We start from the raw sequence: 24,722 nt of genomic DNA, 5'->3' as shown, positions 1-24,722 counted from the left end.
CGAAAATGATTCCAGGGTTGAATGAATGGCTTGTCATATGAAGAGCATTTGCTGACTCTGGACCTTTATTCACTAGGATGCAGAAGAGTGAAGAGTGAAATCTATCGAATGGTGAAAGGCCTTGATGGAGTGGATGTGGAGAGGATGTTTCATAACTATCTTGACTGTTCCTCTTCCCACCCTGCCCAATGCAAAAATGCCATTCCCTGTTCCCAGTTCCTCCGTCTCCGCCACATCTGCTCCCAGGATGAGGCTTTCCGTTCCAGGACTTCTCAAATGTCCTCTTTCTTTCAGGATCGTGGTTTCCCTTCTGGCGTCATCAAAGATGCCGTCACCCGTATCTCCTCCACTTCCCACACTTCAGCCCTTAACCCATCCTCCCATCACCACAACAGGGACAGGGTTCCCCTTGTCCTCACCTACCACCCCACCAGCCTCCGGATCTAACATATTATCCTCCACAACTTCCGCAACCTTCAACAGGACCCCACCACCAAGCACATCTTTTCCTCCCTACCCCTCTCAGCTTTTCGCAGGGATCGTTCCCTCTGCGACTACCTGGTCCACACGTCCCTCCCCACATCCCTGCAAGCGCAAATGCTACACCTGTCCGCACACCTCCCCCCCTTACCACCATTCCGGGCCCCAGACAGTCTTTCCAGGTGAGGCAACACTTCACCTGCAAGTCTGCTGGAGTCATCTATTGCATCCAGTGCTCCCGGTGCGGCCTCCTCTACATCGGCGAGACCCGACGCAGATTGGGGGACCGCTTCATCAAGCACCTATGCTCCGTCCGTCACAATAGACAGGACCTCCTGGTTGCCACCCACTTCAACTCTGCCTCTCATTCCCATTTAGATATGTCCATACATGGCCTCCTCTACTTGATAAGGTCAGACTCAGGTTGGAGGAGTAACACCTAATCCACTGTCTGGGTAGCCTCCACCCTGGTGGTATGAACATTGAATTCTCCAATTTCTGGTAATTCCCTCCCCCTTCCCCTTCCCCTATTCCCAGGTCATTCTCTGCCTCTCTCCCCTTTTAACTTTCTGCTTCTTTATCTCTACAGCTCTTTCATGTTTATCCCCTCCCCTCCCCCCTTTATCTTTCCTTTGATTGGTTTTCCACCTGGCATCTCTAGGCCCTACCCCCCTCCCCTATCTCTATTACTGGGCTTCGGCCCTCTCTTCCCCCCCATTCCTGATGAAGGGTCTCGGCCTGAAACGTTGGTTACTCTTTTCTCACTGATGCTGCCTGACCTGCTGAGTTCTTCTAGCGTTGTGTACGTATTCTTTGATAGATTCTTGATTGATCAGGGCATGAAGGTGTATGGTGTATTGGCCTTCATCAATCGTGGAATAGAATTTAGGAGCCGAGAGGTAGTGTTACAGCTATATAGGACCCTGGTCAGATCCCACTTGGAGTACTGTGCTCAGTTCTGGTTGCCTCACTGCAGGAAGGATGTGGAAGCCATAGAAAGGGTGCAGAGGAGATCTACAAGGATGTTGTCTGGATTGGGGAGCATGCCTTATGAGAATAGGTTGAGTGAACTCAGCCTTTTCTCCTTGGAGTGAAGGAGGATGAGAGGTGACCTGATAGAGGTGTACAAGATGATGAGAGGCATTGATCGTCCAAGAGGCTCTTAAATACCCCTAATGTTTTAGCCTCCACCACCATCCCTGGCAAGTCATTCCAGGCACTCACAACCCTCTGTGTTAAAAAAAAAAACAAACAAACAAAAAAAAACTTACCCCTGATGTCTCCCCTAAACTTCCCTCCCTTAATTTTGTACCTATGCCCTCTGGTGTTTGCTATTGGTGCCCTGGGAAACAGGTACTGACTATCCACCCTATCTATACCTCTCATAATCTTGTAGACCTCTATCAAGTCCCCTCTCATTCTTCTATGCTCCAAAGAGAAAAGTCCCAGCTCTGCTAACCTTGCTTCATATGACTTGTTCTCAATCCAGGCAACATCCTGGTAAATCTCCTCTGCACCCTCTCCATAGCTTCCACATCCTAATTCCACATTCCACATTCCATATACTATCTACTGAAACAAACGTTTGACAAACTGACGCTAAATAATACCGGATGTACTTGTTCTGACTTCCATACAAATCCGACTTAAAGACGGACTCAGGAATGGAACTGGTACATAAACTGGGGACTGCCTGTATTAACTTCTGCTCCTAAATAACTTGCTTCCTGAAACTTTTTGGTGACTGTGACTTTATTAACAAAACCTGTACTCTGTATGTTTTGAGATCCCAATAGCCATTTAAAATAAAAGCACTTTTATGTGTCATTGAATGCACACAGCATAAGAAATAAAATGGATGATCCTGAAATTCAGCTAGATTGGCAAGTATAATGTTGTGGCCACCTCTGAAACATGGCTAAAGGATGGCTGCCATTGGGAACTGAACATCCAAGCATATACAGTGTATTGGAAAGATAGGCTAGTAGGCAGAAGGGGTGGTGTGGCTCTGTGTATAAGAAATAATAATAAGTCATTAGAAAATGACATCCTAGGACTAGAAGGTGTAGAGTCTCTATGGGTTGAGTTAAGAAATGGCAAGGGTAAAAGGACCCTGATGACAATTGTATACTGGTCTTGGAATGTGGATTACAAATTACAGCAGGAGATAGAAAAGGCTTGTCAAAAGAGCCTTGTCATGATCATTGGAGATTTTAACATGAAAGTGGATTGGGAAAACCAGGCCAGTACTGGACTTCAAGAGAGAATTTGTAGAATGTCTAAGGGATGGCTTTTTAGGACAGCTTGTTGTTGAGCCCTCTGGGGATCGGCGGTGCTGGACTGGGTGTTGTGCATTGATCCAGAGGTGATAAGAGAGCTTAAGATTAAGGAACCCTTAGGTTATTGTAATCACAATATGATCAAGTTCACTTTGAAATTTGAGAAGGAGAAACTTAAGATAGATAGATAGATACTTTATTCATCCCCATGGGGAAATTCAACTTTTTTCCAATGTCCCATACACTTGTTGTAGCAAAACTAATTACAATACTTAACTCAGTAAAAAATCTGATATGCATCTAAATCACTATCTCAAAAAGCATTAATAATAGCTTTTAAAAAGTTCTTAAGTCCTGGCGGTAGAATTGTAAAGCCTAATGGCATTGGGGAGTATTGACCTCTTCATCCTGTCTGAGGAGCATTGCATCGATAGTAACCTGTCGCTGAAACTGCTTCTCTGTCTCTGGATGGTGCTATGTAGAGGATGTTCAGAGTTTTCCATAATTGACCGTAGCCTACTCAGCACCCTTTGCTCAGCTACCGATGTTAAACTCTCCAGTACTTTGCCCACGACAGAGCCCGCCTTCCTTACCAGCTTATTAAGACGTGAGGCGTCCCTCTTCTTAATGCTTCCTCCCCAACACGCCACCACAAAGAAGAGGGCGCTCTCCACAACTGACCTATAGAACATCTTCATCTCACTACAGACATTGAATGACGCCAACCTTCTAAGGAAGTACAGTCGACTCTGTGCCTTCCTGCACAAGGCATCTGTGTTGGCAGTCCAGTCTAGCTTCTCGTCTAACTGTACTCCCAGATACTTGTAGGTCTTAACCTGCTCCACACATTCTCCATTAATGATCACTGGCTCCATATGAGGCCTAGATCTCCTAAAGTCCACCACCATCTCCTTGGTCTTGGTGATATTGAGACGCAGGTAGTTTGAGTTGCACCATATCACAAAGTCCTGTATCAGTTTCTTATACTCCTCCTCCTGTCCATTCCTGACACACCCCACTATGGCCGTGTCATCAGCGAACTTCTGCACATGGCAGGACTCCGAGTTATATTGGAAGTATATATTCCATATATGACATATATTCCAATGTGTCAGTACTTCAGTGGAATAAAGGTAATTACAATGGCATGAGAGGGGAACTGGCCAAGGTTAACTGGAAAGGGACACTAGCAGGAAGGACAGCAGAGCAGCAATGGCTGGAGTTTCTGTGAAAAATAAGGGAAGTGCAAGACAGATATATTCCAAATAAGAAGAAATTTTTGAATGGAAGAAGGACACTACTGTGGCTGACAAGTGAAGAGCCAAAGTAAAAGCAAGTGAGAGGGCAGACAATGAAGTCAAAGCTAGTGGGAAGATAGAGGATTTGGGAAGCTTTTTAAAAACTTGCAGAAGGAAACTAAGGTCATTAGGAAGGAAAATATTGATTATGAAAGGAAGCTGGTGACTAATATCAAAGAAGATACTGAAAGCTTTTTTAAGTATATAAAGGGTAAAAGAGAGTATTCGACCAGTAGAAAATGACACTGGAGATATTGTAATGAGAGATGCAGAGATGGCAGAGGAAATAAATGTGAATTTTGCATCAGTTTTCATAGTGCAAGATATCTGTAGTATACCGGACATTCAAGAGTGATCTATGTACAGTGAAAATTACGACTGAGAATGTGCTCAGGAAGCTTAATGGTCTGAAGGTGGATAAATCTCCTAGACATGATGGAATGCACCCTCGGGTTCCCAAGGAAGTAGCTGCAGAGATTGTGGAGGCATTAACAATGATCTTTCAGGAATCGATAGATCCTGGCAATGTACTGGATGACTGGAAAAGTGTAAATGTTACTCCTGTTACGAACCCGTAGGTTTTGTTTACTGTGGACTGTCACTTTAAAAGAGCGCTTCAGTGAGGCAAGACTATGATGTTGTTCATTGACTGACTTGCAGCTTGTTTACCTTTAAAACAAGGATGCAGACAGTCATAGTCACAGTCAGAAGAAGAGAGAGAGAGTGGAGCGAACCTGGAAAAGGGTAGCAGCTCCAGCTTGTCGAAGCTGGGGAATTTGGAACTCTGCTACACCCACAAGGGTGGGTTGATTATCGATCCAGTGCACATCGAATGTGTGGCTGTAACTTTGTATAATCCGTAGGAGTGGATTAAGGAATGTCCTGTGGGACCACTCGAAGTTAATCCTTGCCTGGATATGTTATGTGGTAACCCTTAGAAAACGACATCCCTGCGACAGATCACTTTGGTGGTAATTCGTATGTGGATTTGGATGGAGGATCTTCGACCACTGATATCTATTAATTACCGTGGAACCTGTAGAATTTGACGTAATTGCCTTCTCTCTACATTTTACTTTGGATTACAAATATCTCTCTCCCATCATTTATTCTGTGGATGAACTGAATTTTTATGCTTTACCATTTCAAGACCCTAAGCCTTGTTCCCCCAAGCTCAATAGTTTGGGAGTTATATTTACACACATACATATGATGCTGTTAACTTTTGTTTATCTTGTTTAAGTTACAATATTTTAAGTAGTTATTAATAAAGATAGTGGTTTTAACATCAAAACCAGACTCCAGGTGTAATCTATTGCTATTGGTTTGTTTCTAAAACATTACAGTTTGTAACAGTCCACTATTTAAGAGGGGTGGGAGGCAGTAGAAAGGAAACTATATTCCTGTTAGCCTAACATTAGTGGTTGGAAAGTTGTTGGAAATGATATTTAGGGATGGGATTACGGAGTACCTGGAGGCACATGACAAGATAGGCCAAAGCCAACATTGTTTCCTGAAAGGAAAATCCTGCATGACTAACCTATTGTAATTTTTTGGGGAAATTTCAAGCAGGCTAGACAAAGGAGATGCAGTGAATGTGGTGTATTTGGATTTCCAGAAGGCTTTGAACAAGGTGCCCCACAAGAGGCTGCTTAGCAAGATAAGAGCCCATGGAATTACAGAGAAGTTACTAGCATGGGTGGAGCATTGATTAATTGGCAGAAAGCAGAGAGTGGAAATAAAGGGATCCTATTCTGGCTGGCTGCCGGTTACCAGTGGAGTTCCACAAGGGTTGGTGTTGGAACCACTGCTTTTTACAATGTATGTCAAGGATTTGGACTGTGGGATTAATGGATATGTGGCTAAGTTCGCCGATGATACAAAGATAGATGAAGAATCAGATAGTGTTGAGGAAACAGAGAGCTTGCAGAGAGACTTAGATAGTTTAGGAGGAATGGGCAAAGAAGTGGCAAATGAAATACAAACACAGATATGGAAAGGGACCCTAAAGATTACCCTCCAGTTTGAGTCGGTGATGAAGAAGACGAATGCAATGTTGGCATTCACTTCTAGAGGTATAGAATATAAGAGCAGGGATGTGATGTTGAAGCTCTATAAAGCACTCCAGAGACCACACTTGGATTATTGTGTGCAGTTTTGGGCTTTTTATTTTAGAAAGGATATACTGATATTGAAGAAGATTTGGAGAAGATTCCCGAGAGTGATTCCAGGAATGAAAGGGTTACTGTACGAGGAACATCTGGCAGCTCTTGGGCTGAATTCCCTGGAGTTCAGGAGAATGAGGGGGAATCTCATAGAAACATTCTGAATGTTGAAAGGCCTGAACAGATTAGATATGGTAAAGTTATTTCCCATGGTAGGGGAGTCTAGGACAAGAGGGCACTACTTCAGAATTGAAGGACGTCTATCTGGAACAGAGATGCAGAAAAATTAATTTCGTCAGAGGTTGGTAAATCTATGGAATTGAGCGGCTGTTGTTGGGTGCATTTAAGGCAGAGATAGATAGGTTCTTGATTAGCCACAGTATCAAAGGGCATGTGGTGAAGGCAGGGGAGTTAGGATGACTAGAAGAATTGGATCAGCCATGATTGAATGGCAGAGCAGACTTGATGGGCTGAATGGCTTACTTCTGCTCCTGTATGCTATGGTCTTATTTGGCTGTGATTTGTACTTGGGTGTCTTTTCAATTTTGCAGAAGCCATTGCTTCATTTGTAAGTTGTTTGCCACAGACTAGGCAATGAAATAGGACAACTTGAATTACTAATCCACATAAAACCTATTGTTAAGTAGTTTTCATTGTAAAGACTGACTTCTTTTGCGTCCATTGTTGCACTTGTGCAGTAAAATGTCTCAGAAGATTGAACTTCAAAGATTGTCACATTAGACTGTGAAACAGGTCTGTAAAACAAAGGAGTCAATAAAATATAAAAATGGGTGAATCCATGCAATGCTCGGATGAAGCACTCCTCGCTCCTCATCAGCCTATCATCCTTCCCTCTGTGCAGTACAGCACTGGCCAATTACACTGGACAACAAAGATTTTGCTTCCTGAATACCTTTAGGTGTATCTTATGAATCTTGGGCCACTAATCATGAAATTTCCCTATTACACCCTATTTTTTGAAATCACTTATGTTTATTATTTCAATTCATAATTCAAGTCAATTAAAATGTTGCCTACAATGTAAGCTGGAAAGTTTCCTATCTTGTCCAGGCATGCTTGGGTATACAGCTGCTGCATGGCAGGACAGGTTTTAGTAATAATTATTGGGTTCAAGACTGTAAGGATGGAATTTGCTATCACCAGGCACAAAAATTTCTATGAAAGATTTTGATATTTGAGACAGATACTTCACAGAATAATTGATGCCAAGATTAAGGAAAGCATTTTTGTTGATCCACAAATCAAACAGGTCATCAATGACAGGCAATTTGAAGAATTTCTAGTGGAACTGGAGAAAATCACATGGAAGGCATTTAAGGAAGTTGATAAAATTTTTCTCGGCATCTACAGAGCACCAAACTACACGCAGCTGGTTGAAAGCATGCTTCAAGCATATAAAACCATGAAATGAAACATGTCACTAAGGATTCATTTTCTGCATTCCCATTTAGACTGCTTCCCTGCAAATCTTGGTGCTGTTAGTAACGAGCATGGTGAAAGGTTTCACTAGGACATTGTGGTCATGGGGAAAAGATACCAGGGCAACTGGAATCCATCAATGCTGGTGAATTATTGTCGGACACTTAAGCGAGAAGCCTCAGGCACTGAGTACAAATGGAAGTCTTTAACAAAATATTTTTAACTTAGTTGAAATTTCCAAGATGGCGGCATGATGCAGCTTGCAGCGGCCACTCCGGAGCTGATAATCTGTTATTTGTGAAGTGGAGTGCCGTGCGCAATCATAATCGATTGAAAACAGACGTGGGAGCACGGAGGAACATTGGAAAATCTCCAGGAAGATCTTCTTTGTTGCTGCTGCTGCTGTGAGGTCTGGGACTCTGCTGGGAAGAACAGGCCCTCAGTCCTTGGGGGCGTGTTGCCAATGGCTGTTGACGGGGCCGTCTTAATACGCTCGGCAGAGGATGGTGCTCGGAGAAGCTGTGCCGGAGGGGATGGTCGTTGGCTCAGACGTTCGATGGACTCGGAGTTTGCTGCGGTCAGGTCGCTTTCGGCGTGTGCTGCGTCTGCGAGGCTGGGTTCGACGGAGCTTACATTGTGTGCTGTGTCTGCGAGGCTGAGTCGGGCGGCGCCATGGAAGTCCATAGCAGGGATATTCCCTTCTGCCGCCGGCATGGGATGTCGAGTCTGTCGGGACCCTGGGGACTTGTGGAAACTGTGTAGTGATTTCTTTTGAACTTATAGTCCTTTAACATCTTTGGACTATTTTTACTGGTATATTTAACATCCATGGTCTGCTTTTTATCAATTATGCTATTGTTTGCACTGTTGTAACTGTATGTTGTAACTATGTGGTTTTGTGCAGGTCTTGTAGCTTTTGTTTTTGGTCTTGTTTGTCTGGTGGATTTGGAGCTCCTTTCCAGGGAACGCGCTAAAATGGTAGCGCAATATTAATACGCAGCAGCCTCTCCGGACTCTGGATTGGGGATTGCCAAACGTTATGTGGATTTTCTGGTGTAGTCTGTTTTGTCATATGCTTTTATGATATCATTCTGGAGGAACGTTGTCTCATTTTTTAACTGCATTGCATTTGTGGTTTCTAAATGACAATAATCTGAATCTGAATCTATTGTAAAGCATCAGCACCATTATGCAATTAAATACATTATATTCAATAAATTAATTTGTTGTTTCTACAAATTCCTACATGATGCAAGTAGTCTGAAATTATATTTGTGTTCATTTTCAAGCAGTCTATCATAAACAAAAAACATTCTGAGAACGCAACACTTTTGAAAAAATTTGTTGACCAATGTTATCAAAACCATCTCACATCAAAAACAAAGATGGACACAACCAAATAAAGACAGTCCTACTGCACACGGGCGAGGAACAGTAGATTGCCTTCTCCAATGATAGCAGATCCAGTATAGAAATGGGTCCTTGCAGCCCACCTTGTCCTGTGCACTTAGTCCTGTACAGCTCGTTAATACAAATATCTAATTTGCCTATCATTTGGCAGCAACTCAATGCATAAAAACATACAGACATTGTTTAGTTGTTGTTCAGGCCAAATATCAGAATGGGAAAAAAAGGATCTAACTGACTGACTGTGGAATGATTGTTGGGACCAGACAGGGTGTTTTGAGGATCTCAGAAACTGCTGATCTCCTGCAATTTTTATGCACAAAGTCTCTGGAGCTTACTGAGAATGGTGTGAAAATTTAAAAAAGCATCCAATGATTGGGAGTTCTGTGGGTGAAAATGCCTTGTTGAGAGAAGCTAGAGGAGAATGATTCAAGCTGGCAGGAAGGTGCCAGTAACTCAAATAACCATGCCTTGCAATAGTGGTCTGCAGAATTGCATTTCTGAACAAACAATACATTGAAACATGAAGTGAATGGGCTTACAGCTACAGAAGACTACAAGCATATACTCAATGGCTATATTTTAAAGTACAGAAGGTACTGGATAAAGTGGTCACTGTGTATATAATCTATAATGATTGTAGTTTGATACAGGAATTTATGTTTCTAGTACAATACCATCATAGAATGTGATATTTTCAGTAATTGTCCTCTTGGATAGTGACTAGTGTATATTTGACTTTATACTTTGCTATATTTAGGTATAAGGTTTATTATCACTGAACTATGTTGTGAAATTTGTTATGAACATATGAATGTAGCAACAATAGAGTGAAAGAGGCAAAGATTACTATGTTACAAAAATAAGCAGTGCAAAAGACATATTGAGGTAGTGTCATGAACAGTTCAAAAATCTGATGGTAGAGGTTTAAAAGCTGTTCTTAAAATGTTCTGTGTGGGTCTTCATGGTTCTGTATCTCCTCCACAAAGGTGGTAACTTGGAGGGGTCATGTTCCAGTTGGTGAGGACCTTCAATGATGGGTGCTGACTTCTTGAAGCACCACCTCTTAAACATGCCTTAGATAGCATGCCTTAGAAAGTATTAACTTTCTGCTGCGTTTAGCATTGTACATTGTAGGCTTCATATCAGTCAGTGATTCAACCAGTCACAATGTTCTCCATTATGCATAGGTAGAAATGTGCTGATATGTGGTAGCATACCAAATCTCCTCGAACTTCTAATGATAAGTGGAAATCCTTTCTGTTTTGAACACAAGCATGACTGACTGTTCCTTGTGGGTTAAAGGAGCAGAATATAGTATTTGGTACATGTCTGTTTAATTGTTGTACTAATGTTTTATTTATTTATTTTATACTCAGCTACACCAGTTGTTGATGACTGATCTTCCTGATGATATGTTGGAGGACAGCAGAGACATTACTTCTCCAGAGCTGAATTTCTCCAATTGCACTGCTAATAACAGGTTTTTATTTTAATAATTGTTATATTTGGACTTGCATGTATTACAAATAGATGTAATTATACATTTGTTAAGAGGTTGGATATATGGAAAGGAGTGGGCCAATTGACGATGGGTACAAATATGAACCAGAAAATGTGAGTACCTGGAAATGTAATAAACCAAGATCCGGTATAATAAAGTTCATGCTGGCATCAGTGGCAATATTGATTAGAAGAAGAAGAGACTACAGTTGCTTGAATCTAAAACTTAAAAACAAGTCCTGCTAGTGACTCCAGCAGATTGTTTAACTATTTTATCATTTAAAGAATTATGGTGGCTGGACCCAAAGTGTACGGCACGGACTAGAAGGGCCGAGATGGCCTGTTTCCGTGCTGTAATTGTTATATGTTATATTCCCCACTGACATAACACCCACTTGCAGAGCTTCATTTTTGAAAGGGAGATCAAAAGCCTATTTCTTAAGAGGAGCAGCATTCAGCTGCTGAATGGTGTAATTTATTTGCATTTGGAAGCGCAAAGGCTGACAAAGAAATAGCATGGCTTTTTGTGTGGGAAATTAATTATGTCTCATGATGTGTATTTTTTTGAAGAGGTGACCACAGGGAGTGACAAGCCTTTGCCAAGGTCCTGCAGGGTAGGTTGGTGTGAAAGGTTAGAACATGTGAACAGGGCAGTTGGATATAGAATTGGCTTGGTAGTAGAGGCAAAGTTTTCTCAGAAAACATTCCTGAATACATTTAAGAAATTCAGTCCCATCTAATACCTTAACACTATGACACTTAACAGTCAGTGTCAGGGAAGTTAGGGAGGTTGAAATCAGCTACAATGACAATCCTGTCATGGTTACATTTGCCTATGATTTATCTATATATTGCTCCTCTAATTCCTTCTGACTATGGGGGGAGGACCGATAGTATTATTTCATCACATCAACGTGATCACATTTACTTCTAAAATTCTACAAATGTAGCCTCACTGGGCAGTCCCCCAGGAACATCCTCTCGAAGTGCTGATGTGATGTTCATCATAATCACAAATGTAACTCCACCACCACCCGCCACTCCTCTCTTACCTCTATCTCTATCATAGCTGTAGTTTCTATATCTTGGACCATTAAGCTGTATTCTTGCCCGTTGCTCAATAACTGTGACTCTAATCATCAGATATCCCTTTACCTCCTGAAAACCTCTTGCAATCAACCTATAATAACTATAAAATTATCCCCTGTGCCAATCCATGACCCAAGATAGTCTAGCTTACCTGTCAAGTTTCTTGCTTTAAAATAAATGCATTTAAGCTATCAGACCAACTTTCTCCCTGCCTTATTTGGCCTGCTACCTGGCTTGCTCATTTTTAACCTCAATACTTTTTCATCTGTTACTTTGGGTATCAACTCCATCCAGACTGGTTTAAACCTCTTGAGTAGCTTTAGTAAATCTCCCCACCAAGCTATTGACTTTTCCCCTTCCAGTTCAGGTCCCTTGTGTACAGGACAATTCCAGTGAACCAAGAAATTCCAGTGGATCAAGAACCTGAATCCCTCCTCCTGCAACTGTTCCTCAGCCATGCACTTATCTGGCATTTCCTCCTATTCCTACTTGTGTGTGGAAGAGGGCATTGCAACCCTAGAGGTCCCATTTCTTTTACTTTTTCTTAACTCCCTGTATATACTCTGAAGGACCACATCCCTTTTTCCATCTATGTAATTGTGTAAAATGATCTCTAACTGCTTGCCCTCCCTCTTGAGAAAGTTCTGTACTTAGTTAAAGACATCCTTAATCTTGGGGAGGAGATGCCGTAGGTGTAATGTCTCCTAACACTGTATCTCTCCTTCTCTCGCATCAGAGCCTGTTGTGCCACAAACTTGGCAGATGAAGTTACTCTCCTCTTAAAGGCCATCTCAGCCGGCTACCCAATAGCATCCACTTGTTATTGAAAGGAATGGCTAAGTGGAAGTCCTGCACTCCATCTGCCATTTCATTCTTTCCAGTGTGGTGACCTGTTGCCTGAACCTTTTGATTAACCACCTCACTAAAACTCCTGTCTGTAAAGCATCACAAATACACTTCAGTGAGTCCAATTGTAGCTCCATCTGGGTTGTGTGGGTAGTAAGAACTGCCTTGATTTGCCATCTCTTGACCACTAAGATAACAATGCTCTGTCACTTCAGCACTTGTACTTCAAACACAGCATTTTAAAATCACACTCACTCCAAAATGGTCACTCTGCTGGAGTTTGGGTGTTTTAATCAGCTCCTTTCCCTTCTTAATCCACTTGCTAGGCTTGTTTGCCATCAGGAGTTTCATTCAGGAAGTTCCTGCAGGGAATCTACCCCAGGTAACTGCAAAACTAGCAGTTTCTTTATATCCAGAAAATTCCAGGCCAGTGTGTATTAATATTAATAGGGTAATACAACACAGAATCGGTTCCCTCAGCCCAACTGTTTCATGGCTTCCAAGATGTCCAACAAAGCTAGTTTAGTTTCCCAGGATTTGGATTACATACCTCTAAGCCTTTCTTATTACAAATCTTCCCTGTCCATGAATTACTTAAAAACATCTGTTTCATTTTTTGTATGAAACTGTTTCTTCCAGAGGACATCAAATCTGGGAACAGAAGGGAGATTGGAATGATCATGGAGCAAACAACAGTACAACAGACGTTTGTTATTCTGCAGAAAATCCAGTGCACAATGGGCAGAGCAGGGTAAGTTGTGTACCAACAGTAACATTTATTTCAGTGTATTTAGAAATTTTGGATCTGGATAAGAATAATATGTTTTTATTTTTCATTTATACTATGAATTTTACATATTTGTAACTAGATATTCTTAAATCCAGGTTGTAAAATAATCGAGTCATAGAGTCAACATGAATATAAGCTCCTTGGTTCATCTGGTCCATGATGACCACAGCATTCTTCCTGCCAGTCCCAGTTGCCTGCCCATAACCTGCCCTCTATGTACCCATCCAAATGAGTTGTACCTGCCTTTATGTCAGGTCTCTCTGATATAGAGGAGGCTGCACTGGCAGCACTGGATGCAGTAGCTGACTCCCAACAGGCCTGCAGACGAAGTGTTGCTTGACCTGAAAGGGCTGTTTGAGAACATGAATGGTGGTGAGGGAAGAAGTGTCAGGGTGGATGTAGCTTATGCAATAAGTGCCCTGAGATTACTGGGAGGAACGAGTGAACAAGAATTAGAATTGGGTTTAATGTCCCTGCCATGTGTTGTGAAATGTGCTGTTTTGTGGCAGCAGTACATTGGAATAGATAAAAACTGTCAATTAGAATAATATAAAAAAAGAAATTTAAGTCAGTTGTGCAAAAAGAGAGGGTGATAATAGTGAGGTAGTGTTAGTGGGTTCATTGTCCATTTGGAAATCTGCTGATGAAAGGGAAGAAGGTGTTCCTGAAACATTGAGTGTGTGTCTTCAGGCTCCTGTACCATCTCCTTGATGGTAGCATAAGAAGATGGAATGTTCTGGGTGATGAGGCTTTTTAATGATGAATGCTGCCTTTTTGATGGCATTGCCTTTTGAGGATGTCCTGAATGCTGGGAAGGGTAGTACCTTTGAAGCTGGCTGAGTTTACAATGTTCTACAGATTTTCCCAAACTTGTTCAGTTGCCCAACAGTGATGCAACCAGTTAGAAGTTTCTCCACAGTACATCTAGAAATTTGTGAGTGTCTTTGGTGACACACCAATTCTGCTCAAACTTCTAATGAAATGCAGCTGCTGTCATGTCATGTTTGGAGCTTGTTATTGAGACCTGAGGGTATGATTGTGTTGAATGCTGAGCTGTAGTCAATAAGCATCAGCCTAACATAGGTATTACTAATGTGCAGGGGATTCAAGGTTGAGTGGCGAGCTAGTGAGATTGCATCTGCTGTAGAGCCATTATGGTGATAGGCAAATTGCAGTGGGTCCAGCCATGACCAATCTCTTAAAGCTAAGTAGGTATTGAGTACCACTGGATGATAGTTGTTGAGGCAGCTCACCCTTTCTTCTTCAGCACTGGTATGATTGTTGCCCACTTGAAGTAGTTGGGACCCTCTGACTGCAGTAATGAGAGATTGAAGATGTCCTTAAACAATCCCGCAAATTGGTTGGTACAGGTTTTCAGAGCCTAACCAGGTACTCCATTGGTGCGTGTCATCTTGCAAGGGTTCACTGTCTTGAAAGATACTGTGACATCAGCTTCCAAGACAGAGATCACAAGGTCACCAGATGCTGCAGCGATTCGCACAGGTGTAGTTTTATTCTCCCATTCAAAGCTTGCATAAAAGGTATTGAGTTCATCTGGGAGTGAAGCATCACAGCCATTCATGATGTTAGGTTTTGCTTTGTATGAAATAATGGCCTTAAACACTGCCAGAACTGATATGCATCTGATTCTGACTGTAACAGCAGTAAGAATTATTTTTTTGCCCTTAAAATAGTCTTCTGAAGGTCATACTTGGAATTCTCATGTAGTTCTGGATCACTGGTCTTGAATGCATAGATGTAGCTCTTAGCATACTACAAATCTCCTGGTTCATCCATTACTTTTGCTTTGGGTGCGTCCAGTATGTTCTGGAAGACACAGACTCACCTACACAGGTCTTGCTGAAGTCGGTGACAACTGTGGTGTATTCAGGCTCAAAGATGTATTCCTAAATATTGCCCAGTCCACTAACTCAAAGCAGTCCTGTAAACTTTCCTCCCCCTCTGTTGACCATACCACTTCCAGGTCCTTACCACTGTTGCTGCAGTCTTGGAGTCCTGTATGCTTGGAGTAGAAATACAGTACATCCAGGTGATCATACTTTCCAAAGTGTGGCTGTGGGATGGTATGGTGAGCGTTCTTGATGGTAGTATAACAGTGGTCATGTATGTTGGTTCCTCTGGTTCCAAAGGTGACTATATTGGTAGTAGTTGTTCAGAAACTTCTTCAAACTTGCCTGGTTGAAATCTCCCGCAATTATAGGGAAGGTGTCAAGGTGCGATATTTTATGACTGCTGATTATGTTGCTCAGTGCCTGCCTGGTGCTGGCCTGAGGGGGAATGTACACCGCTATCAAGATGACAGAAATCTCCCTCAGTTAGAATAGGCAATATTTAGCTGCTACATGTTCTAGGTCAGGTGAGCAGGATGGAAACAATACCATCATGTTTGTGCATCACGATGAGATAATCATAAAGCTACTCCACCTTCTCTGCCTTTAAGACACTGAGCTTCGCTGTCTTTGTGGACATTGGTGAAGCCATTGAGCTGCAGTTCTACGTCTGAAGTGGTGGGGTATAGCCATGTTTCCATGAAGTGAAGTACACAGTGGTCCCTAATTTCTCTCTGATACAACAATTTTGCTCTGAGATCCTGATTTTTTTTTCCCCAGAGACTGCATTTGCCTGCAGGATAATTGGGAGTGGAAGTCAATTATATCTGTAAACCAGCACAGTGTCCCCGCTTCCGTTTTCTTAGAGGGAACTGCGCTTGTAATCTGAGTCTGCCATCTGAGTTTTGTCAGTTTCGTCAGTTTTGAGTATTGATATTTGAAACGTCTTATAACAATGCTGCTTATGAAGTACCCATGGCTGTGTCTGTGGATTTCAGCTGCTGTAGTCCTAAGCAGGAATATTTGATTATTCCCTTTGGAATTGTATGCAAACAGTTGCCACTTAATGGCCATCTCACAGATCTCATTAGAGATGGCAGAAGTTATGAAAAATGATGTGATGGATGAAGAGGCTCATGAGACAGTTCCTGTTGTGGTGGCAGGGTGGGTGGATGTCCAGGAAATGGAGGAGATGCAGGTGAGGGCAGCATTGGATGCAGAGGAAGGGAAATCAGTTCATTGAAGAAGGGTGGAACCTCTGAATTTTTGGAATGGAAAGCCTCATCCTGAGGATAGATGCGGTAGAGATGAAGCAACTGAGAGAAGGAAGTAGCATGATTTCAAGTGGCAATGTGGGCAAAAGTATAAGAGCACAATGCTGTGAGACTTTGGAGCAGAATTAGGTCATTTGCCCATGAAATCTGCTCCACCATTCTATCATGGCTGATGCAGGTTGAGTACCCTTACCTGAAATGCTTGGGGATAGAAGTGTTTTGGATTCGGGATTTTTTAGAATTTGGAGCAATGGCAGGCTTCCAGTATCCACCTATGAAGTCAAGTTTTGATAACACTGTATTTTTATTTCTTTTTTAGGTTTTATGTAAGGTCTAAAAACAATCAACTTCATAGACTTGTTCTGGTGCTAATTTTTCATGATCATCAGATTCTTTAAAAATTTAATGCTGTGCCTTTTCTTAAATTTCTGTAATTAGCCTGCTGAATACTCACAATTACCTTCAATTTTTAGATTGTTGTGATAGATCTTTGCTTGTTTTATGATCAACATACCGTTAAGTGGCATATGTTCACTCCTAAGCTAACAATCTAAGATCGAGATTTTCATTTTTTGCTTTATACAGTGTTTCTCTATTCTTCTGTTCATTACTTATGTGAGGTCACTTTTCAGAGCCGTCTGGTATGCAGAGATGTGTGCATCAGCTGGGAACTTCCCTAGCACCTTGTCATAAATTAAGAATTTCACGTCATAGCAGTGTTTAAAAAAAAAAAAATTTGCGTTTGGATGTTTTCAGATTCTGGATAAGGGGTACTCAACCTGTATATTATTCTTCCCAACTCCATTTTCTTGTCTTCTCGCTATAATTTTTGACTCCCTTACAAATCAAAAACCTATCAAATACTGCTTTAAATACAGTGGCACCCATAAGTTTGGGCACCCCCGTCAAAATTTCTGTTACTGTGAATAATTAAGTGAGTAGAAGATGAACTGATCTCCAAAAGTCAAAGTTAAAGATGAAACATTCTTTTCAACATTTTAAGCAAGATTTTTGTTTTGTACAATTTTAGAGTGATAAAAAGGAAAGGAGCACCATGCAAAAGTTTGGGCAGCCCAAGAGATTTGAGCTCTCAGATAACTTTTACCAAGGTCTCAGACCGTAATTAGCTTGTTAGGGCTATGGCTTGTTCACTGTCATCATTAGGAAAGGCCAGGTGATGCAAATTTCAAAGCTTTATAAATACCCTGACTGCTCAAACCTTGTCCCAACAATCAGCAGCCATGGGCTCCTCTAAGCAGCCGCCTAGCACTCTGTCATCTTCTTAAGGGATGATGCCTGGGCATGTTTAGTCTGGTGGAATTTTACCCCTGTATTCCGTCCCTCCCAACCGGCTAATCCTCATTCAATCAGGTTTCTGCTCTCCCAACTTGTTTACAATCAAATTCAAGTACTTAGAGCAATACTTTTCCTCCAGTATTATTTCAATGGCTTCTTTTACTAGGTGGTCCCAAAAGCCATTGACGTGGCATGGTAGTTTTGTGCCATTGAAGTCAATCGATGGCCATTACAAATGCAATGTTCTGCTTCTGCTGATTTCTCTGCGTACCCCAAACGAATGTATCTCCTATGCTCCTTGATGTGTGTTTCTACCGTGTGTTCAGCCTGGGTGACTTACATTGTTCCGTATTACAGAGACAAAAGGGCACAACCTCAGGATGGAGAGCTGCAGAGAAATTTCTTTATACAAATGGTGGTGAATTTGTAGAATTTGTTGCCACATGCAGCTGTGGAGGCCACGTCATTGAGTGTAATTAAGGCACAGATTGATTGGCTCTTAATTGGACATGGCATCAAAGGTTACGAGGAGAAGGCCAGGAACAGTGGTTGAGGAGGATTTAAAAAAAAGGATCAGCCATGATTGAATGCCAGAGTAGACTCGATGGGCCAGATGGCCTAAATCTGCTCCTATGTCTTATGGAATCCTCTGAATGGCAGCTGACCTGCGCCCCAGGTCAATTTTGGAATCATAGAATAGTACAGCACATTACAGGCCCTTCAGCCCACAATGTTGTGCCGACCCTCAAACCCTGCCTACCATATAACCCTATGCCTGCCCACCGTAAATTCCTCCATATACCTGTCTAATAGTCTCTTAAGCTTCTCTAGTGTATCTTCCTCCACCACTGACTCAGGCAGAGCATTCCACGCACCAACCACTCTCTGAGTGAAAAACCTTCCTCTAATATCCCCCTTGAACTTCCCTCCCCTTATCTTAAAGCCATGTCCTCTTGTACTGTGCAGTGGTGCCCTGGGGAAGAGGTGCTGGCTGTTCACTCTGTCTGTTCCTCTTAGTATCTTGTACACCTCTATCATGTCTCCTCTCATCCTCCTCCTCTCCAAAGAGTAAAGCCCTAGCTCCCTTAATCTCTGATCATAATCTAAAACCAGGCAGCATCCTGGTAAATCTGCTCCGTACCCTTTCCAATGCTTCCACATCCTTCCTATAGTGAAGCGACCAGAACTGGACATAGTACTCTAAGTGTGGCCTAACCAAAGTTTTATAGAGCTGCATCATTACCCCACGACTCTTAAACTCTATCCCTCGACTTATGAAAGCTAACACTCCATAAGCTTTCTTAACTACCTTATCTATCTGTGAGGCAACTTTCAGGGATCTATGGACATGTACCCACAGATCCCTCTGCTCCTCTACACTACCAAGTATCCTGCCGTTTACTTTGTACTCTGCCTTGGAGTTTGTCCTTCCAGAGTGTACCACCTCACACTTCTCTGGGTTGAACTCCATCTGCCACTTCTCAGCCCACTCCTGCATCCTATCAATGTCCCTCTGCAATCTTCGACAATCCTCTACACCATCTACAACACCACCAACCTTTGTGTCATCTGCAAACTTGCCAACCCACCCTTCTACGCCCACATCCAGGACATTAATAAAAATCGTGAAAAGTAGAGGTCCCAGAACAGATCCACTAGTCACAACCCTCCAATCTGAATGTACTCCCTCCACCACAACCCTCTGCCTTCTGCAGAAAAGCCAATTCTGAATCCACCTGGCCAAACTTCCCTGGATCCCATACCTTCTGACTTTCTGAATAAGCCTTTGACCCACATAAGCTGTGACTTGAGCTTTCTTACAGGTTTGTGGATGGTGTTTCTTCAGGATCCTGGCAATCCTTCCCGAAACCATGGAAATATAGGGAAGACAGGCGGTAGTGAAGAGTTCCTCCTTGTTTTTAGGTTTCCTGGTTTTTCTGTTAGTCCTTTTAAGGGCCTGATTGATTTCTTTCACTTTAGCCAGTCTGTAAGAACGATGTGCTTAATTGTCTTATTTCCTCAGGGAAACTCTCCATGTCCGTAATAGTTTTCGCACGGTTAATCAAAGTAGAAAGAACTGCTCTACATTGGGAGGTGTGATGGTGGTTCTTATTGTTGAGGTACAAGTCCGTGTGAATAGGTTTCTGATAGATTCCATGTCCAAGGCTACCGTCTAGTTTCCGTCATTATTCGTTATTACCAAATTATTTTGCTTCCACAGCCATCTGAGGCAATGAATTCCACAGATTCACCATCCTCAGGCTAAAGAAATTCATTTTCCTCTCTGTTCTAAAGGGACATTGTTGCATTCTAAGGTTGTGCCCACTGGTCCTAGATTCCCCACTATAGGAAACATTCTCTCCATATCCACTGTATCTGGACCTTTCAATATTTGATCATTTTCAAAGAGATTTGTCCTGCCTCTTTTTTTCTAAACAATATAGCCCCATAGCCATCAAACACTCCTCATGTGAGAGTAAGTGTTGACTGTTTACACTTTTCTGTGGATGCTGCCTGACCTGCTGTGTTCCTCCAGCATTTTTTGTGTGTTGCTTTATTTTTAATGTTAATTTTTCAGATAAAGTATCTGGAAAAGTTTTAGCATAAATGGAATGCATTGCCAGAAAGTTTAGTTGAAAAAGATAAAGTTATAATATTCAAAAGGGAATTGGATAAATATTTTCAGGAGAAGAAAGTTACCGAACTATAGGAAATGGATAAGATGATTGGGCCAATTGCCGCCTGTACTAACCACTTTACCATTGTGGATCATAGATTGGCTTCATGCTTTTCAACTTTGATGGCTTGGATCAGATATATCCTCTCCTTTATAATAATCGCCTTTTTTGACAAAAAATAGTGGAAATTCTCATTGTTACATCCAGATTCTTCAAATTATTTCCTAACTGGAGTTACATTTTCTTCCTTAACCTTGAGTTAGATTAAATTCTGCTATCCATATCCTGGCACCTGGCATCCTAGCCCTCTTGATCAGTGCTTCAGATTTAAAATTCCATAATGTTCCTGTCCCTTCATTGCTTCACTTCATTTTGTCCTGTAGCCTCAGGTTTTCTCCATTTCTGTGTCTTTTGTTCCACTCTTTTCACATAGCTATTGCATCATCTTTAGTTGCCTTGCTTTCTCTTATAAGATAGTAAAACCAAAAGATATAGGAGTAGAATTAGGCCAATTAGCTCATCAAGACTTCTCCACCATTTCATCATGGTTGATCCATTTTTCCTCTCCTGCCTTCTCCCTGTATCCCTTCATGCTCTGACGAATCAAGAATCTATCACCCTCTGCCTTAAATATACATAAGGATGGCTTCCACTGTTTTCTACAGATTCACCATTCTGTGGCTAAAGAAATTCCTCTTCATCTTTATTCTAAAAGGGCACCCTACTATTTTAAGCCTATGTCCTCTGTTAGAGTCTCCCACCATAGGAAACAACATCCTTTCACCATTTCATAGGTTTCAATTATGAATTTCAGTGAATACAGGCCCAGAGCCATCAGACATTCTTCATATGACGGGTATTTGTAGCATTGTAAATATAAATCAATTTAAAATGGGTTGTGTTTTATTGATCAATGGTGTAGTCTAATTTGCCATGTAGCTTCTGTAGAGTTATTTATAATAATGTAGAAAACCTTAACATTTTATTTGCATACCTTCCACAGCATTTTATTACAAATGAAACTGCAGGCCTATACAAAGTGAAATATAACCCTTATCCTGCTGCTAATCCACCGGGAGAGTCTTGTAAAATAGATAAAATCCAAAGTACAGGAAACAGATTGGAGCCAAAGCAGAGCAAATTCCTCGATAGTGGAGAAGGTCAGAAATTATTCCTTTGATTTTATGTGCATTTTGCATTTTAAGTCATGATAGAGCTTGGCATTCTGAATCACAAATTAAAGAATGCATCCAATGTTATTTTTTCAAGTGTTATTTATTTAATTTTATTTATCTTTATTCTTTATTTCTTGAGACAACACAGAATAGGCCATTCAAGCACCTCAAGCTACCCTGCCCAGCAACCCCCAATTTAACCCTGGCCTAATCATGGGATGATTTATGTTGACCAATTACCCTACCAACTGGTACATTATTGGATTGTGTGAGGAAACTGGAGCACCCAGAGGGAATCCATGCAGTGACAGGGAGACGTACAACTTGTGGCAGTGGCTCGAATTGAACTCATATTGCTGGTTCATGTAGAAAGCGGCCAGTGAGTGAGCGGGCCAGTGAAGGAGTGATGCTTTGAGGGCTTTGACTTGGGAGATTCTGGCAGTTTTGGCAGTTGGACTGTGCAGTCAAGTCAATCAAGATTTGAAGAGCTCAGCAGAAAGCTGTTGATTAGACAATCAAGATTTGAATAGCTTAGACTCAGCAGAAAGCAGCTGATTGGGCAATTGAGGTCAGGTGACCAAGCAGTTTGAAAAGCTCAAACAAATAAATAGAGGGGTAGCTCAAATGGAGCGGTGTGTGGAAAGCAGCCAAGTGAGTGAGTGGGCCAGTGAAGGAGTGGAGATTTGAGGCTTTGACTGGAGAGGCTTTGACAAGAAGAGGTGGAGAACGAGTTTGTTCCCAGTTAGTCTTGACAATGCCTCCTGAGATGGTGATGTGCCTCTCCTGTGAGATGTGGCAGTCTTGGGGCAACTACCCTCTCCCGCAGAGTCACATCTGCCAGAAGTGCATGTGGCTGGGCGATCTGGAAGACTGTGTGAGGAACCTGGAGTAGCAGCTGGATGACCTTCGACTCATAAGGGAAATCGAGGCAGTCGTAGATGAGAGCTACAGGGACGTAGTCACACCTAGGCTGCCGGAAGCAGGTTGTTGGGTGACAGTCAGAGGGGGGAAAGCGAAGGTGAGTAGACAGGTAGTGCAGAGCACCCCTGTAGCCATTCCCCTGAATAATAAGTTTACTGTCCTGGATACTGTTGGCAAGGACGACCGACCAGGTGTGAGCCACGGTGGCAGGGTCTCTGGCACTGAGTATGAACCTGTAGTGCAGAAGGATGGGACGGAGAAGAGGAGAGCTGTCATCATTGGAGACTCTATAACCAGGGGAGCAGACAGGAGATTTTGTGGACATGAGAAGGACACCCGCATGGTCTGTTGCCTCCCGGGTGCCAGGGTCCGGGGATGTCTCTGACCTGGTGCATGACCTGGTACGAGAGGGAAAGCAACCAGAAGTCGTGATACATATTGGTACCAACAACATTGGCAGGAAGAGGGATGAGGTCCTGAAGTGTGAGTTTCGGGAACTAGGCAGAAGGCTGAAGAACTGGACCTCAAGGGTGGCATTCTCAGGATTGCTGCGACTGCTACGTGATAGGGATGGTAAGCATTGGAGGAGATGGCAGTTGAATGCGTGGCTGAGGAGTTGGTTCCGAAGGCAGGGTTTTAGATTTTTGGACCATTGGGATCTCTTCTGGGGAGGGTGGGACCTGTACAGATTGGATGGGTTGCACCTGAACTCGAGGGGGAGCAATATCCTTGCTGGTAGGTTTGCTAGCATGGTTCGGGAGGGTTTAAACTAATTTGGAAGGGGGATGGGACCTGGAGTGATAGAGCAGTGAAAGAGGTGCATGGAGTAAAGCCAGATCTAACAAATAGAGAGGCTTTGAGGAAAGAGCAGCAGAATAAAGGGTGTAAAGGTAGTAAGGTAAAAGGGCTAAAGTGTGTGTACTTCAATGCAAGAAGCATCAGGAACAAAGGTGATGAACTGAGAGCTTGGAATCATGCATGGAATTATGATGTAGTGGCCATTACAGAGACTTGGCTGGCACCAAGGCAGGAATGGATTCTCAATATTCCTGGATTTCAGTGCTTTAAAAGGGATAGAGAGGGGGGAAAGTGGAGGAGGGGTGGCATTACTGGTCGGGGATACTATTACAGCTACAGAAAGGGTGGGTAATGTAGCAGGAACCTCTTTTGAGTCAGTATGGGTGGAAATCGGGAACAGGAAGGGAGCAGTTATTCTACTGGGGTATTTTATAGGCCCCCTGGTAGCTGCAGAGATACCGAGGAGCAGATTGGGTGGCAGATTTTGGAAAGGTGCAAAAATAACAGGGTTGTTATCATGGGTGACTTTAACTTCCCTAATATTGATTGGCACTTGATTAGTTCCAAAGGTTTAGATGGGGCAGTGTTTGTTAAGTGTGTCCAGGATGGATTCCTGTCACAGTATGTTGACAGGCTGACTAGGGGGAATGCCATACTAGATCTAGTATTAGGTAATGAACAAGGTCAGGTCACAGATCTGTCAGTGGGTGAGCATCTGGGAGACAGTGATCACCGCTCCCTGGCCTTTAGCATTATCATGGAAAAGGATAGAATCAGAGAGGACAGGAAAATTTTTAATTGGGGAAGGGCAAATTATGAGGCTATAAGGCTAGAACTTGCGGGTGTGTATTGGGATGATGTTTTTGCAGGGAAATGCACGATGGACATGTGGTCGATGTTTAAGGATCTCTTGCAGGATGTTAGGGATAAATTTGTCCCGGTGAGGAAGATAAAGAATGGTAGCGTGAAGGAACCATGGGTGACAAGTGAGGTGGAAAATCTAGTCAGGTGGAAGAAGGTTTAGGAAGCAAGGATCAGATGGCTCTATTGAGAAACATAGGGTAGCAAGAAAGGAGCTTAAGTAGGGGCTGAGAAGAGCAAGAAAGTGGCATGAGAAGGCCTTGGCGAGTAGGGTAAAGGAAAACACCAAGGCATTCTTCAGTTATGTGAAGAACAAAAGGATGACAGGAGTGAAGGTAGGACCATTAGAGATAAAAGTAGGAAGATGTGCTTGGAGTCTGTGGATGTGAGCGAAGTCCTCAATGTATACTTCTCTTCGGTATTCACCAATGAGAGGGAACTTGATGACAGTGAGGACAATATGAGTGAGGTTGATGTTCTGGAGCATGTTGATATTAAGGGCGAGGAGGTGTTGGAGTTGTTAAAATACATTAGGACGGATAAGTCCCGGGGTCTGACGGAATGTTCCCCAG

At 42.5% G+C, this 24,722-nt stretch overlaps 1 protein-coding gene across 3 annotated transcripts in view; it reads left to right on the top strand.

The window, feature by feature from the left end:
* cep152 (centrosomal protein 152) overlaps positions 1–24,722 on the top strand; it is a 228,502-nt gene that overhangs the window by 58,355 nt on the left and 145,425 nt on the right. For 2 of the 3 annotated variants that reach the window (XM_073032844.1, XM_073032843.1), the window contains exons 3-5: positions 10,449–10,552; positions 13,147–13,258; positions 21,399–21,555. In XM_073032844.1, the coding sequence (XP_072888945.1) occupies positions 10,449–10,552; positions 13,147–13,258; positions 21,399–21,555 (373 nt within the window). Of the gene's footprint in view, positions 1–10,448; positions 10,553–13,143; positions 13,259–21,398; positions 21,556–24,722 lie in introns of those variants that run through there. The other variant, XM_073032845.1, reaches the window with a different exon arrangement.

The sequence above is a fragment of the Hemitrygon akajei genome, chromosome 30, assembly GCF_048418815.1.
Source record: "Hemitrygon akajei chromosome 30, sHemAka1.3, whole genome shotgun sequence".
NCBI classification, from domain to species: Eukaryota; Metazoa; Chordata; class Chondrichthyes; order Myliobatiformes; family Dasyatidae; genus Hemitrygon; species Hemitrygon akajei.
This window is presented reverse-complemented; position numbering and strand designations above follow the sequence as displayed.